Below are 17,603 nucleotides of genomic sequence, written 5' to 3'. Positions count from 1 at the left end.
TTGGATCCTGTTATGAATGGCACCGAATAGTGCTGATTACTTTACCTTTGACAAAGTGGAAAATTTAAAGCTTGGTGTATCCCATTTTATTAATATAATAAAATTTTATAGTGTTGCTCTGGGCGTCGATATATGTCCTTTAGTGTTTATTAGCCCTTGGTTATAGTTAAATGTTTTGGTCCCGTGCCTGGCCATACTGTACAGAATGCAAATATCAAAACTAAGGAAAATACCAAATAAATATGTTTTTCTTGTTCTCAAGTCCTTTTCTATAGGATTTCTAAATATTTTGGTTACTTACACGATCTAATATGATTGAACCCAGAGAACATCTTTTTTATCATTTAACATAGGTTTATAGCTTCCCCAGACTTGTTCTAATAATGAAGCTATGAGGGATATGACAAGAATGGTGATATTAAATTTCTCTAGACTAACAGTAAATTTTTCCGTTCTGATGTCAGGAATGCGGAGCATCTGGAATCTGCAGGAAGAGTGAATTGTTCACTGCGGGAACACTTTCATCGAATTCTGAGCCGCTTACTCTCCTAGGAACTACTACTGTCCTGTACAGAATAGTATATTTTTACAGAAGCAGTTTTTTGGAGCTGGAAATTTTTTCACTTTACACTTCTGTATTTTTGTACAATTTCACATTTAAGACATGTTCTTGAGGATTAATGTCACGTTTTAGCTTTAAATTTATTGTCTTTGGTTTAATAGCATAAATTTATATTTATTCAAATACAGTGAAAAAGCAAGAGAAAAATGAATTGCCCTCAACAACAATGTCCTCTATAAGCTATTAAATAGTTATGAAATAGTTTATAGAGATGGATCTATGATCTATACTTGGTCATCTTTTTCCTTGAATTTTCAGAGTAGCTACAATATGTATCTTGTTGCCTTACCTTGATTTTGGCATAAATGTATTTCTCTAAAAGTCGAGGAAAGGAATGTGTGAAGTTCTCTATTTTGGTTAAAACATTTCTCAGGTTGGGAGTCATGGATCATGCTGGGTATTCAAAATGAGTATGACTTGTTATAAATTTTCTGTGCTTGGTTTTTTGTTTTAATTCTAGCCTTTTAATTTTTCTTAGCACAAACTTTACCTCTATTTAGCACATTTTTATTCTGAATTAGAATCTCCTGATGTGTGTGTGTGTACACACACACACACACACACACACATTGTTCCTTGTGTTTGGGTATAGTGTTGCTGATTCTAGTGCTGAGTTGGTGTGTATGCTAGGAGGAATCACTGCCCAAGGTATGGGCCAGATTCTTGGAGAATACTTCGTATTAGTTCTTCCTGGTTAGTGCCCTCATGCTCTGTGGATACCTAACATAAGTTTCTGATTTAGTAGTTTGCTTAAAATGAGATCTCCTTTGCCCCCTCAGTTCAGTGGTGTTCAGTCAGCCTTGTACATATCTGCCTCACCGAATGTTTGGTCATCAGTTCCCCCTAAACATGGCACCGTGAAGTTGCGTCTCTTCCTTCCACACTTGACTTTGTTACTCAGGTGCACGGGGACATGGTTTTCCAAAGGTGTGGACACTCTTCGTATCCTATTGATCCTTTAATCTGCAGGTTCCTTCCTCTACTGCTGAATATTCTTCCCTCCCCCCAGCCATTTTCCTACCCCCCCCCCCAACCCCGGCACCTTCCCATCTTCTCCATCCTCTCAGATGAGCGGCAGCCATGTCTCCAGGCGGACTGTTGGGATGTTCTCCGTACAGTTGGGAAGCGGACGGTCGGAGTAGCAACACCGGCTCCTCCCTTCGATGAGGCCCTCCAGTCGCTCGAGATTGCATTAAGCATTATCATTTTCATTTAGCTCGAGGTCTACATTAGCAAATAGGGACCCTCTTCAATCCAGTACAAGTTAGCAAAATCAGAGTTCACTCACATCCTTTGTTGGCCTCATTCTCTTCAGGTTTTCTGAACCACAAACTGTTGGATAAGTTGGAGGCTTTTATTTTTTCTTTGCGCCTGGATTGGTTTTGATGTAGTCCAGACGGTGTGTCTGTCCTTGACAGTTTTCCTGATGAGAAGATAGGTCTCTATTGTTTGACAAGTGTGACAACTCTGATTTTCCTCTTTTCCAAAGCACCATGACTTTTTATTCTTGTCTGTGTAGGAAATAAATATGTTTCCGGGTTTCTTTTTCATCTTTACTTCCTATTCCCCTCTTTCATCCATCTTAAAGATTCAGAAAGTAATTTTTTTAAAAAGATTTTATTTATTTGACAGACAGAGGTCACAAGTAGGCAGAGAGGCAGGAGGAGCGGGGCGGGGCCGGGTGGGGTGGGGGGGTGGAGCAGGCTCCATGCTGAGCAGAGAGCCGATGAGGGACTCCATCCCAGGACCATGGGATCATGACCTGAGCCAAAGGCAGAGGCTTAACCCACTGAGCCACCCAGGTGCCCCCAGAAAGTAATTTTTTATTACAAAGATGAATTTTGTGAAGTGAGTCTATACCAAGTGGTAAGCCTTTATGTGACTTGTTGGTGTATGTTTCTGACTGATGCAGTTTGTTTTCTGAGCATGTTATTTTTGTGTGAAGGCTCTCCTTGTTAAGTTTCAACTCTCAGAATGTTTTGTTTTCCTGTATAATTGTATAACCTTGAAATGGAAGATTAAAGTTTTGTCAAGTTTTAATCACTTAAACTGTAAATAGAAATCAAGCAAGAGTTCTTGACATTTTTCTGATGAATATGTTAATTATATCAATAATTCTTTAAAAAATTACAGGGAGACCTGATGTTAAAAGGCTTAAAATTTTGCGAGATCTGTTTTAAGAAAACAACCATAGGGTGCCGAGGTGGCTCAGTTAAGCTCAGGGCATGATCTCAGAGTCCTGAGATCAGGCTCTGCACTCAATGGGGAGTTTGCTTGAGATTCTCTCCCTCTCCCTTTGTCCCTCCCCCACCAAAATAAGTAAATAAATCTTAAAGAAAAAAAAAAAGAAGAAAACAACATCGTTACCCAGCCTCTTGAGATGAATCACATTGCTGGCTGGTTTGCCACCGTCTCTGGATATAGCCAGGATTTCCCAAAGTTTAGTTCTACCAAAAGAATGAGGATAACAGTCCTTACAATGACAAAGTTGATCCTGTATTTAATGAACCTTTTTTTTTTTTTTTAACAATCTTTCAAGAGCTAGGGGGCCAGAGATCCAGAATGACTGAATACTTCAAATGGACATTTGTTGTCAGATCTGTTCTGAGTAATTCTGTTTTCGTAAGGCAACACCAGTTGCGTATAGCTCACCTCCACTGTATTTCTTTTCAATGTCTAATGGGGCTGGTAATCCAGCGGGAAGTGAGAGAAGCATATGTAATCACCTCAGTAAAGAGATTAATGGGTTTTTTTTTTTTTTCTTTTACCACTTGAAGCATTTTGCAAGATTAGTATGCCACTCTCTCCACGTGTTTAGTGTTAATGACAAATTATTGGGTCTGTGCACTGGCACACAGTTTATATAAGCCGATATTGCCTGAAGTTTGTCCATGAGTATGTGATATTGATGTCATCATAATTGGAGCGATTGATGTTTCTTGCAGGGGTTTGTCAGATGTGTTTATCTCGAACATGAGATTCCTTGAACTTAGTTGTTTGAGAACAGAGCACATTTTGCCCTGTTACTTTTCTTCCCCACTATTCCTTACTATGGAATGTCTAGGTTGACCTGGGTCAGGAGTGTGTGGTCACTTATTTTCATTTCTCTTTAGTTCATTCTTTACTCCAAAACATGGGGTCCCTCATTGCCCGTGTTTTTGCCTGTTGTGGAAAGCCTTTCTCGCCCTTAATATATTCCAGCATGCTAAACTTAAATTTTGTCATTTGTCTCCTTAATGCTTCGGCATATGTTTTGTCATTTAATTTGAAATTTATTTTTATTTATGTATTAGAGAACGTGTGAGTGTGAGGGCAATGAGTGGGGGGGAGGAGCAGGGGGAGAGGGAGACAGATGCAGACTTCCTGCTGAACAGGGAGCCCGACTTGGGCCTTGATCCCAGGACCCTGAGATCATGACTGGAGCCAAAATCAAGAGTCTGATGCTTAACCGACTGAGCCACCCAGGCGCCCCAAGAATTTATTTTTATTTAAAAAGCGCTTACATACATTTAACAGCCAAGTGAGGAGTCATTCTAAGCTTTTCAGAGAACTCATTTGACCTCACTGCAGTCCTGCAAGGTTAGTGCTCCTCTGTCCACAGAGTAAAAATGGCCGCACAGAGATGTTAATGATCAGTGGCAGAGGCGGAGTTTGTAGTTCTGTCATTTGACTCTGGAGTCTAAGAATCCTACCCCCCGGGGCCTTCGTAGGTGTGGTTCTTCTCCTACAAGACTTTTCTGCTGTCTTAGTTAATGTCTGTGCTTCCTGCAGGTCAGCAAACTGGTCACTCCACCAGGGAAGCTTCCCTCTGGTGTCGTTCATCTCCCTTGGTTACACTTCCAAGGCACCTTGGTCCCCTGCCTTCATTAAAGCGCCTGTCACAGTTACAGGCTTGCTTTTTGTTTTCCCCGGAGCTGCCTACACTATACCTCGGGGATGAATCCATTTGCTTTATCCCTTCCCCTCACCTTTGTAGCCCCCTCCTTATCAGTGCCTGGCACGTGGCCAGCACCTAGTATTTGTAGAGTGAGGTCGGAAGTGAGCAGGTGGCATTTAGAAACGCCGAGGGTCTCGGGAGTTTGCCTGCTTCCTACACACGCCACTCAAAATACTGTCAAGTGTGTTATCATAAATCTGTTCATGAAACTTGGAGGTAAGTATGTTACCACGATTGTTTTGTCTTTCAGATAATCTCCGGAGTCCTGAAAGAGGGAAATAAGACAGCAGTAGCTGTCACCAGAAAGTTAATTATTGAGTGAATTGGGCTAAGATTGCATGGATAGAGTCAGACTTTCAGGGGATAGCCAGTAGCCGTCCTCTGTGGCTGGAAGGGAATTTCAGGAGAAGTCGTGAGCTCTAGGGCTGGGGAAAGGCTTATGTCAGATTATTACCCACAAGTGAAATTTTTTAAATTATGAAAGTAATATCGATTTTGTAAAAACCAAAGCAGTGCAGAAATGTATACAGCAAAAATGAAAGTGAGTGTTTCCTCTTCTGGTTTCTCTTCCTAAATGACACACGGATACCAGTGGGAGGTTGGTCCTGCATATGGCCCTCGGGGCTCCCTGGAAGTAGAAGGCATGAGTGAATAAATGAGGGATCACTGGATCAAAGGGAACGCACGCCTTCAATTTCCATATCGCCAATAACGTATACCAATTTATGACTTCCCTGCTTTACTCATTTTTCCCTTCTCCCCATGCCTCTTTCAGCCTTTTCTTTCAGATGCGAACACTTTCTTCCCTTCCCTGACTCTCAGCAGGTGACCACTGCTTCATAGTTTACTGAAAATACAGCCGAGGTCACAAGGTGACTTGCCACATGTTCCCTGTACCATTTCCACTGTGTTCTGCCTGCCTGCTTGGAACCATGGGAGAACCAGGTTCTAATTCGATCTAATGCTGTCCGTCCCCGTCTGCCGTGGGATGGAGCTGCAGTAGCAGATTCCAACGTCTCTTACGTTGTCAAAATTTGTCTGTCGTGGATCAGTGCCATTACCACACAAATACACTGGGCTGTTTTTTTTTCCCCATCTTGAAAACCTCTTTACTCCCCATTCCCGTACAAACATCAGTTCTCTCTGGTGAGAGACCGTCAGGATTGTCCGTGCTTGTAGGAGTTGTCTGTATTTGCTTTTTCCAACATGTCTCTGTTTTTAGGGCTCCTCATCCAGGCTTCCTCACTCATCACGGTGCCAGAATTCATAAGCTCCATGTTGCTAAATCCGATGGGTGGTTCTCCATCCTTACTCTACTCTACTCTGCATGGCCATCAATGACATTTGATGGAATGGATCCCTCATTCTTCCTTGCCACATTCGGTGTCCTAGATGATACCCTCCTGATGCTCTTCTGAGTGGTTGTCAGCTGCTCGAATCCTCCACATCTAACAGTGGAGACCCCAGGCCTCGGTCCTTGGCTCCTCTTTTATGTCTACACTCGTGACCTTGAGGATCTCCTTCAGGTTCCTGGCTCTAAATACACTCCATATGCCAACGGCTCCTCAGGATAGATCTGCTGAGCTCCTGACTCATGTATCAGCTTCCCACCGCATCTCCACCCAGATACTGAATAGAGACCTTGAACTTAACGTGTTTAACACTGAACTTCACTGTCACACTGATGGCAACTTCAAATAGTCTTAGAGAAATACGTGATTCTTTTTTCTTTTTTCCATACCCCTTATTCAGACAGAAATTCATAAGTAGCTCTTGCTTCGAAATATTTCCAGGACTGGAGTACTTCCATAACTTCCACTGGCTGCTACTTGGGTGCAGGCTCTCATCATTGTGTGTCTGGATCATGCATTGACCCTTGGACATGGTTCTCTGCCCTTGCTCCCTGCTGTCTCTTCTCAATTCAGCAGCTGGAGTGATGCTTTTTAAAATGTTAAGATCCTGTTACTCCTTCACTCAGAGCCCTGCAATGGTTCTTTCCCTCTAAAGTAAAAGTTAAATTCTTTGCAATGTTTGTGCTACGAAACTCTACATGATTTCTCGTTATATCATTTCTTACATCTCTCCTCCTTCCCCCCCTTTGCTTGAGTCATGCTGGACTTCTGGCCCTTCCTCAGATACTCCAGGCATGCGCTGTCTCATAGGTGTCTGGGTGTTTATATCGTCGATCCCTCTGCCTGGAATGGTCCCTCAAGATATTCACATGGCTAACTCTGTCACTTCGAGTCTTTGCTCATTTGTCACTTCCTCACTGTAGTGCACCCAGACTCCTTCCTAATTTGTCATCGCCATATGCTAGTGGCCCAGAAATGGATCTGTGTTACACCACTCTCCTTTTTCTTTCTTCTTAAAAAATACTTGTTTATTTAGAGAGCATAAGCTGGGGGAGGGGCAAAGAAAGTGGGAGGTAGAGAGAATCTCAAGCAGGCTCTGTGCTGAGGGCAGAGCCCAACGTGGGGCTTGATCGCACGACCCTGACATCATAACCTGAGCCAAAACCAGGAGTTAGGTGCTCAAGTGACTGAGCTACCCAGGTGCCTCTGCTTTGTCTTTTTCTGTTAGTACTTGCCGCCGTCCACCATACTGTATGGTCTACTTCTAATGCTTACTGCTTGTCTTCCCCCTACAGCATCAGCTCCATAAAGGTAGCGAGCTCTGTCTTTTTGGTTCCTGATCCATCCAAACTCATTGATCAGCATCTGGCACGTTTCAACTCAGGTGGTCAGTAAATTCTGACTGAGTGAATGAATATGTATCTCAACGAATGACTGCCGGGCTTGTTTTCCCATACCTTTGCCACGACTGGGTATTTGTAATTTTATTTATTTTTTAATTAATTAATTCGATCTCTGCATCCAGTGTGGGGATTAAACTCACGACCTCGAGATCAAGAGGTGCTCTCCATACTGACCTAGCCAGGCACCCCTGGGTGTTTGCAAATTTATTTCCTAAATTGGTAGGAGGAAATGCTTTGCTTGACTTTTTTCCCCATTTTTCTGTCAATTTATCCATCTCCCATTGTAAATATCAATCACTTGCTTGGCGCAAATAATTTTTAGTAGTTTCTTTGCAAACTTTTTTTTTTTAATGTGTGAAAATTTTAATTGTTATAAAGTCTATCAGTGATGGCCAGTTATAGTTTTTAAGTTCTTTGTATGCGAAGAAAACATTTAACTGCAACATGGCAAAAATATTCTATGAAATGTTCCGCTAGTTTACATTTGATATATTTGATCCATCTGTAATACTAATCAGGTTAGGCCTTAAACTTTTCTCTTTAAGGAGGCTCTTGAAGGTGTTTGAGTAGGAGATTGAAATATTGGGATTATTACAGAAGTATAGGCAGAGCTGAGGTTAAGTCCTGAACATGCCACTTACTCGGCTCCATGTGTTTCCTCCTGTAAAATGGAGGTAGTAATGGAACCTACTTAAGGAGAGCAGTAGGTGAGATAACCTGCAGAGCATTTCCCTTAGCTCCGTAAGCATTAGGTAGGCTTATTACTAGCACTGGCATCTGGTAATAATTATTAATATGATTTTAGGAAGCTTTATTAGTTGGTGGTAAGAAGGAAAGATTAAGAATGGGAGAGAGAATAGAAATAGACATAATTTTTAGTAACTAGCTTTTTTAGGCAAGGTGAAAACTTTAGAGGGTTTCACTGTGATGGTGGGAATCTCTCTTTACCTACAGTTGAAATGACTGTAGGCACCTGGGTGGCTCAATTGGTTAAGTGGCTGACTCTTGATTGTGGCTCAGGTCAGGATCTCAAGGTTGTGAGATCGAGCCCTGCATTGGGGTCCGTGAGGAGTCTGCTAGAGATTCCCTCCCTCTGCCCCTGCCCATGCTTATACGTTCTCTCTCACTCTAATATTAAAAAATATTAAAAGAATAAAATTATTATCCAAAGTCCAGTACTTTGAGTAATCTTATGAAGTAGTGAAATCTTAATCCCAGAAGAGAACAACTCCTAATAATCTTCTGATTAATACATTATAACATTGGGTGAATTGTTTATTCAACATGGTTCCATTTCCTTATGGATTAGGTCAGTGTTGTCTACCTTCCCCAAACCACAGTCAAATCACTGGCCTGTTACAGAATGTACGTCTTACATCAAGATAATAAGATTATTATAGAATTATGACTTTAGCTTTACAGTACTACACTTACTAAAACACACACACACACACACACAGCACAAAACAAGTTGCTAGGTGTCAAAAGTATTTCAGTCTGCGTGTGAAACACGACCACTGACCCTCTGTCACTTGCGTGGTCCAGGGCTCAAAAAGCCTCCAGAACATATTCTGACCGTAAGTTGTTGGAAGTGGGGAGGAAGCATTTAGGTTTTTATCTTTAAGGAGAATGATATATGTTTGTTTTCGGTGTGGTAAGGCTGCAGAGAAGCCAACTGTGGTGCATTTAACTTTCAGTGAGTCCGTGGAGTAAAGATCATGGTTTGCATATGCGATGGTTTAATGGCGTTGATGGACTGGCTTGCAGAGTGAGCGTTAGTCTGTATTCAGATATTCTCATCAGTACATTATTTTTCATGATTTCAGACAGCCAGCGTTTGCCATCTAACATTCCTTGGGAAGGGGAGAGTGGAGTACAACACTTGGTTCCTAAATGGCAGGCTTCAGCGACCAATTTAAGAATCTTAAAACACCTGTGCATCTCTCTGCATTTAGCTCCTCTTGGCTCTAAACAACCCCCCCCCCCCCCCGCCCCTTGTTCCTAAAGTGTTGCTCTTTGTACTTTGTATTGTCTTCCTAGTTTTAGGCATTTTTTTTTTAATTGTTCGAAAACAGCATTCTCTTTCTGCCCTCTTTTATAAACACGAGGCATTTTTGAGGAGGTTGAAGTTAGTTCTCTGTGGCTAGGATGAGTGTTCTTCCTTTGTCTCCTTTGAACTTAGAACTTTGACTCATGAACGTCCTCAAACCGAGCTGTTGGGTCCAGGCTTAGCGTACTGTTAAAATTGGCAAACATTGGAAATGCAAGGCCTTTGATGTAATACGATTTCTCTTTGAAAGCCCGTATTAGTAACCCCTTTACCTTCACTAACCGATGATTAAATATTTCTCATTGTGTCCCCACTGCCAAACAACAGAAAGCCACACCAGGATAAAAGCGGAGAGCAGAAAGGCAACATCCTTCCTCCCTAAAAGAGGAGAACATGTGTCCCCCCACCGCCCCCCCCCCAGCCACCCGGCGTTCGCACACACTTATATTTACGTATAGAAGATTGGGCCAAGTGTCCTTTTATTGCCTCTCTGCTCCAAATCCATATTTTACTGCCTGCTCTGTGAAAGTTAAGCTTGGCCCTTTAATTATTCTTCTTTGCAGCAGGCATGACGCCAGTCTTTGTCATGGGAGGTCACTAGTGGCTCTCTGCAGAAGGAAGAGGTAGCCCTTCCTTGTTCTGGTGTTTTTCGCTTGTTTCTTTTCTTCCCGTTGCATTGGCAGCAGCATATGTGGGAAGCATCTGGTGGTGCTGACCCCCTTTTGAGTTCTGGTGGCACCCTAGTGGACAGTTTCCTCCTGAATTTCAGCGACACCCCTCTAGGGAAGTTCCTGGTGGGTCTCTCAGGCACTCCAGAAGTCAGCTTCCCAGTCTTGACCAGCCAACACCCCAAAGCGGGGTGATTTCTGTTTGCCAGTCCCTTTCACACTTTTCTGCCCACCGGCAGGGATTATTTTGGCTTTCTAGTCCTGGTGGTGGTTTCCAGCTGCCCAGGCTCTCCCCACCGATACCCCAGTGAAGCATTGGTCCCAGCCATGGTTTTCTGTGCACCGGTACCTTGGAAGGGTGTTTCCTGCTGGCCCGGTGACAGTGGGCAGGCTCTGGGCCTGGAGATCCAGCTGTCCGGTGGGTCGTAATCACACCACCTCAAATAAACTGAGAATCCTGGTGTTGGGGAAGGCGCTCCTCCTCTGCTGTTGTCTCCTTTTGGGTCTTCTCCTTTAGCCAGAGGTATTCTTGAGAGTTTGCCTTACCGCTTTGTAGATAATCCTCCATTACAGATTTATATTAAACTTGCCTGGTTCAGATTACTGCACAGCTCTTGTCTCTGGATTGGACCATGACTGAGGCAAACATACAAAGCAGAAATTTGGGGTTGAGTACTTCCTAGTCTTTTCTTCAGCTTTGCAGAGTTTTAGTGCCGTTAAAAATCTATACATTAGCAGGATTATTGGTGACTTTTCATCTTGAGTGTCCTCCACAATGCTGCGTACCCTTCCAGGCCCTGGTTTCCTTCCTCCAGACCCTAGCTCACATCCTGCCAACTTTCGCGTAGCCTGCTTTGACCTTTACTGATTGCTCTCTTCTTTAACTCGCCATAATTGTTGTACATGTTAATCAAATAAACCTTGTTGTATTTTAGTTTGCTGTTGTTTCTTTCTTTTCTCTCCGTATATAAAATCCCGAATGCAAAAGTAATGCCTTTTTCCCTACTGGAACATTCTTAAGAGGTAATTTTTTCGTGTGTGTCTTTGACAGTGTCTTGTATCGTGTCTCCCCAAATAAAAGGTGAGATTTCTTTTCTACTATTAAAATGACCTCTCAGAGAAGAGGGAGCTGTCTTATAGTCAAGCCCTTATGAAATTTCTTATAGATCGTTTTCTCTTACACAAAAATGTGTTGATTGTAGAAGCCCCAGTTATTTTCCTATAACCCAAATTCCTGTTTTTGGAGTCACTGAAAGATCATCTGATAGGATTGTTGTTGTTTTTAAAGAGAAAAGGAAGTTTATACCAGGTTAATATTTCTTGGAGAGGGGTTAAAAACCTGCAAATGTTAGAGATGCTTAGAGAGTAAGTAGGTAAGTGGTTTTGTTGTGGAGATAAAAACACAGAGGTGTAGAACCGGTGGAAAAGCAACCAACTTTACCCAGATTCTTATTGAAGGCATCTCCCATGCATTCAAAAAAGTGTTGTATCTCAAATAGCTAGAAGTAAAAATAATGTCTTCCATCTCTACAGGTGGTAGTCATGATAAGTCATTGTGCAGAATTTAAATAAAATGGTTGCATAAAATGTGCAAGTGGGGCAAACCCCCAAATCTAAATTTTGATATTTGTACTTAATAGGTAATTCAGAGTGTGTGTTCCTAACCAAATTAAAGTTTAAATACTATAAGCCGGCATGGACATTTCTTCAGCATCCCTGAAAATTAATTTGCTGTTTGAATATTTTGTCCACTCCCTAAACATCTGTTTATTTTACTTGGAGGAATATACATTTTGAATCTTTACTTGGACAAATAAGAGATCATTATTATTTTTTTTTTAAAGATTTACTTATTGTAGAGAGAGAGGGTGAGTGCGTGCGCAGGAGAGCAGGCAGGGGAGGGGTGAAAAGGAGAGAGAATCTCAAGCAGACTCTGCACTGAGCGCAGAGCCTGATGCAGGGCTGGATCTCATGATCCTGAGATCACAACCTGAGCTGAAACCAAGAGTCAGCCCCTTAACTGACTGTGCCACCCAGTTGCCCCAAATAGGAGACCATTATAAACAGGCTTGCTTTCTCTTTGGGCATATAGGATATGTATTCTGTGTTATCCAAGGTGTAAGACCTCCAGGCTAGAGGAGGTGGCATGTTCTACACTTGCTTGTATAGAGGAGCTGAGGAAGTGCTTGGAACGGAAGAACTCATAAATGCTGATTCTTAGGAGCAGAAGCTTTCAAGACATAACTCAGGTGTGATTCTCTGCTGAAGCCTTCCCTGATGTCTTCTTCCTCCTGTAGAGGAACTGACCACTTACCTTGCCTCACCATGCTGTCTGACCCTGCTCTGCACTTCTAACCGACCTGTCTGTGCTTGTCCTCTACACTGTGACGTCCTGAGGACAGGGATCATGGCTGATTTGTCTTAGACCTTTAGGTAGGTACCAAAATGGTGCACTGGAATGGAGCACTCATGAACTTGAATGACTGCAGAGGAGTGTAGTCCCAGCTCTTGCTCAGATTTAGGTAAGATTAGATAGTTGTAGGTAAGATTAGGTAGGTGTAGGTAAGATTGTTCAAGATATCCCTTGTTAGCTAAACTCTCATTACTTACCCTCTGAACATCAAGGACCAGAAACATTTGGATTTCCTAGCGGTGTTCACTGTTGGAGCCCTAGGAACTGGACATAAAAAGCACCTGTGAGAACAGGGACCTGGTTTTAGCCATGGACTGAGCTGGTTTCTGGGGCCTTTCTGATGCCCTGGAGTGGAAGTGATGGTCCATGTTACCTGCATTGAGGCCATTTGCCTGTCCTCCTAATTCTCCTCAGCCTCTTTTCATTTCTGATTGGCATTGTCCTGTCTCTTCTGGCTTTGGTGTAGCTACCAGATGAGGGAGCTCAGGAGAAGTGACTGCTGTCATCACATGGGTGCCAAACGAGGGTGGCGTACAAATTAGGATTGCATAAAGCTAGGAGAGCCCAGAAAACTCAGTTTATGAGCTGCTGCTAACAGAGAAATTATTAGTGTAATGTAAGCATCATATGGTTTATTCCCATAAAGTTAAGCAGTACTTGGATAAAGTTAACACCTTCCATATGTAAAAGATGAGGGTGGTTTTCTTTCTGCGTATGGTATTGGGTCCAGTGGAATGTATTCGCTAAGCTGTTGTTTTGACTTCGTACCACTGCAGTGGGGTTTTCATTCCAGAGGAGACATATTAAGAAAAGAAGAACATACATGCATATTTTATCAAATGCCTGTTCTGTGCTAGTGGTAGGGCTCAGTGCCGCTGTGGGCTTCGTTCCCTTGAATTCGTAACAAGTCCTATTTACCACAATGTCTCCTTTGGTTTCAATTGTATTTTGAGATAATTGTGGATTTACGTGTTGTAAGAAATAATACAGATCCTGTGTACCCTTGACCCTGCTTCCTCCAATGGTAACTAACATCTTGGTGTAACTATAGTAATCACAAGGGGCTCGTTGTTGTCACTGATGTTCCATTACCCTTTCTCAGGTTTCCCCTGTGTCACATGCATTTATTTGTGTATATGTACATGTTTGTGTGTTTTCTTTTCTGCTCAGTTTTATTACATGTGCAGATTATCATTTCCTTTTCAACAGGTTAAGTTATGTGAAATAACTGAAGTGTAGACCTGATTTGAATCTAGGTCTGTTCGACTCAGACTTCTGCTTCTTCAATCATAGTAATGACGGGAGTGCCTGAGTGGCGCCGTGGGATGACCATCCAACTCTTGGTTTCGTCTCAGGTCATGATCGCAGGGGTTGTGAGATTGAGCCCTGCATTGGGTTCCGTGCTTAGCGCTTAGTCTGCTAAAGACTGTCCCTCCCTCTGGGCCTACCTCCCCTTCTCTAAGATAAATAAATAAATATTTAATAAAATAATAGTAGTGATAATAACATTAATAACAACAATGGCTGAAGCTTACCATGTTACATCTGAAACAGACTACCATGAGCCAGGGCTGTTATACTATATTACCTCATTTAACCCCCCCCAACAACTATACCTCATAAATGATATTATAGTTGAATTAGTATCATTAATTAAACTAATCATATTACCAAGGAATAAGGAGTTATTTTTACTGCTCCTGAAATCAGTAATAAAATAGTGAAACTCTACCTTCTTTCTACATCATTTTCAACTTGAACCTCTGACCTTAACCACTGATGTTGGCAGTTGTCATTACTTTGTGTGTGTATATGTATGTGAGTAAAGTGAGACCTGTATTATTATACATTGAATGAGGTTGGGACACCTTAAAAATGTTTTTACAAAATTATAAATAAAAACTGGTTTTGGCAAAATGCCAGGTTTTTAAGGGAATAAATAAAAGCCATCAAGAATACTTAAGAATGTAATAGGGAGAATTTTTTTTTTTTCCTAGAGTATTATGGTTCTTTTTGGCCAAATGCAGGCCCAGGAATGTTTGCGTTTAATCTAAACTCTCAAGTTACAGATCCAGTTTTCCAAGCAAGAGCTGATACATTTGGTTGTGAATTATCAGTGATTATCAGAATATAATAATACTTTCGGAAGATAATAGACACACTAATCCACAGGCCATAGTCTATGGTTCTTTGCTGGTTAAATGTCCTGTAAAGCTGTCCCTCGGATGAACAACAGCACTTACTCAGCTCAGGAATAACAACAGCCCCGTGTGTTGTAGATCCCAGGAGGTCTTGGTGTTTTTGTAGACAGCAGACAGAAATAAAAGGAATTTTGTCCTTTTTACCTCATGTAATCCCCCTGGAAAGTGAAACATGTGCTAAGAGTTGATACTGACTCCTGCCAGGTCACCTCCCAGAAGAGTCCCTGGCAGGCACTGTCGCAACTTTTCTTGGACCGGAGTCTGACGGCTCCTGAAGGAGATGGATGGTTTATGCAGTAGGCTACTGTGGAACACGGCGCTACTGTCTACCCCAAGGAAGCTTCTAGTGAGGAGGCCCTCGAGTAAACCACGTCTTTCCCCCAACTCTTTCAGAGGGTATCACGTACGCCCAGATTAGAGTCCAATTTAAACTCCATCCTGTGTTGCTTGCTTGATTAATTTAAAGATTTTATTTATTTATTTGACTGAGTGAGAGAGCACAAGCAGGGGAAGCGGTAGAGGGAGAGGCAGGCTCCCCGTCTGTTGCGGGGCTCGATCCCAGGACCCTGTGGGATCATGACCTGAGTCGAAGGCAGACGCTTAACCATCTGAGCCACCCAGGCGCCCCGTTGTTGTTTTAAAAACAGGCGACTATGATGAAGCAGGACCAAGGATGGTTTAATCTGTCTTATTTTCTAGACCTTGATTTTGGATGTTAGATAACACAAATGTTTTCAAAGCTGTATATTATTAGGAACTATTTGGAAACCACAAAACCTTTTTTAATGGACCACTCTATCAATTTTCTGCTCTTCTAAGGAAGTTTTTCCTATTCATGACTCATTTCACTCTTTGGCAAACATCGAGGGAAATGTAATAACGATTAAGGAAAGGAATGTATGCTTTTTCTTCTTTTTCTGAAAGCTTGTACACATTTTCTGTCTCGGGTGATGTAAACTCAGACGCCTGGTAGAATGTTGACAACCGAAAGGTAAAAACTAGCCTCTTAATACTTAATTTGTTTGGGATTTAAAAATCAAAAAAGGTTCGTTTTCTGCTTGAGAGATGTGTTTTACTTGATGGCCCAGAATACAGATCCAGTAAAAACGACATGTTGCAGCCGTCATTTACACACACCTAAAGCGAAATTAATGAGCTCTCTCTGAGATTATGCTTTGTGTTTTATTTTCATTTTATAGGTCTGTATGAGCTGTTGGCTGCTCTGCCGGCCCAGCTGCAGCCACATGTGGATAGCCAGGAAGACCTGACCTTCCTCTGGGATATGTTTGGTGAAAAAAGCCTGCATTCACTGGTAAAGGTAAACCACGCTGATGTCAGGTTCTCTTTGCGGAAAAACATATGGAAAAATATTTTGAGCGCCATCTAGTAAACCAGAGATCAAATTGTTGCTGTCTGAAAACAAAACAGCCTTGTTCCATTTCCCTGACGGGCGTGGAAGTTGTTAAAGATTCCACCAAAAATACACAGATGATTTCACTTGATGGTGGTGATCTGGCTGGGCGTACTAATGCGGCCGGCATGGGCCTGTCCTTGTTTAGAAGAAGAATATGAAATAGTAGCAGGAAGGTTTAGACGCCTTATGGTCAACGTTCGCGAGCTGGAATTTAACTTAAATAAATAAATGTTCACAGCAAAAATTAGAAGGACTGTATTTTCTGAGGTTAAGGATGGCAGCAGTTCAATGGCCACATTAATTTAAAATAATTTCCTTTAACAAAGTCAACTGAAATTCAAGCTAGCTATTTCTTTCTTGGCACAACGCCATGGAAATGGCATTTTGTGTATAAATACGCTGAAGTAAAATACGAATCAAAACAAGCTTCTGGAGACGGTTTTGGTAAAGCATCATGCCATGGAAATGATCAGCCACCAGAAATGAGATCTTGCCACACAGCCATGCTGGGAGTGATCAGAACTCTTAAAATAGTAAAATGAGAACAAGAAGCTTACTGGAAACTATGCCACTTTTGCTTCTGGAAATATGAATTGCATTTTCTTTCATTTAACTCAAGCTGAAAAAAATAGTGGTGAGTCTTAGCTTGAGTCTGTAGGAGGTGGACACCTCTGGTGCCTTGGCTCTGTGTGAACCAACACTGAGGTCAGCTAAATGTGTTACACGGTTGTCCGTCGTGAGAGAAGTCTGTTATGGATGGGTGTGTTTGAAAATGAGCCACTTCTGGGGTGCTGTTGCTTCACAGGATAGAAGGATTTTTATGACATTTCCCCCCCCCCCCCCCTTGTCAGATTTACTGAAATTCACATGCCTTGAGCAACTCTCAAGAAATGAAAATGTTGAGATGTGACATTTTCCTAGCAATACATGTAAAGACTAGAGTCCTTTAGTTAGTTTTTATATCCTTGCCAAGGCCTCTTTGTGTTCTGAAAATTTTTTGGTTGTTTAGTTGCTCTGTTGGGATGTGTTAGAATTGGCTTGAGGGGCGTCTGGGTGGCTCAGATGGTTAGGCGTCTGCCTTCAGCTCAGGTCATGATCTCAGGGTCCTGGGATTGAGCCCCTCTGCAGGGGAGCCTGCTTTTCCTTCTCCCTGCACTGTTCCCCCTGCTTGTGCTCGCTTGCTCTCTGTCAAATAAATAAATAAAATCTTAAGAAAAAGAAAAAAAAGAAATGGCTTGAGATGATAATTGATGAAGTTCAGAATTTACTGAAGCAATCACGAACACATTCTTCCGTTGAATGTATGGAAGTTGTCTACCTCTGGATTTGTTCCAGTTGATTTGATCTAGAAGGAATAAAATGTGTTTCAAATGACATTGTCACCCCCTTAATCATTAAATAAAAATGCCCCAAACAATGCACACATGTGTGTTTCTATTTTTGTAATGTGGCTACCTTCTGTTTCCTTCCTAAAAGAGGGAAATTACAATATCTTTTGACAAGGTTGTTTGTGAGTTCCAGATAAAATAGTGAAGATCTCAGT

At 42.0% G+C, this 17,603-nt stretch overlaps 1 protein-coding gene across 4 annotated transcripts in view; it reads left to right on the top strand.

Annotated features, from left to right (window-relative positions):
- MPP7 (membrane palmitoylated protein 7) overlaps nt 1–17,603 on the top strand; it is a 289,738-nt gene that overhangs the window by 98,786 nt on the left and 173,349 nt on the right. For 3 of the 4 annotated variants that reach the window (XM_032847123.1, XM_032847121.1, XM_032847120.1), the window contains exon 3: nt 15,846–15,964. In XM_032847123.1, the coding sequence (XP_032703014.1) occupies nt 15,846–15,964 (119 nt within the window). The remainder of the gene's footprint in view (nt 1–15,845; nt 15,965–17,603) is intronic. The other variant, XM_032847122.1, reaches the window with a different exon arrangement.

Source organism: Lontra canadensis, unplaced genomic scaffold (assembly GCF_010015895.1).
Source record: "Lontra canadensis isolate GAN:19392208 unplaced genomic scaffold, GSC_riverotter_1.0 scaffold185, whole genome shotgun sequence".
In the NCBI taxonomy this organism is placed as follows: Eukaryota; Metazoa; Chordata; class Mammalia; order Carnivora; family Mustelidae; genus Lontra; species Lontra canadensis.
This window is presented reverse-complemented; position numbering and strand designations above follow the sequence as displayed.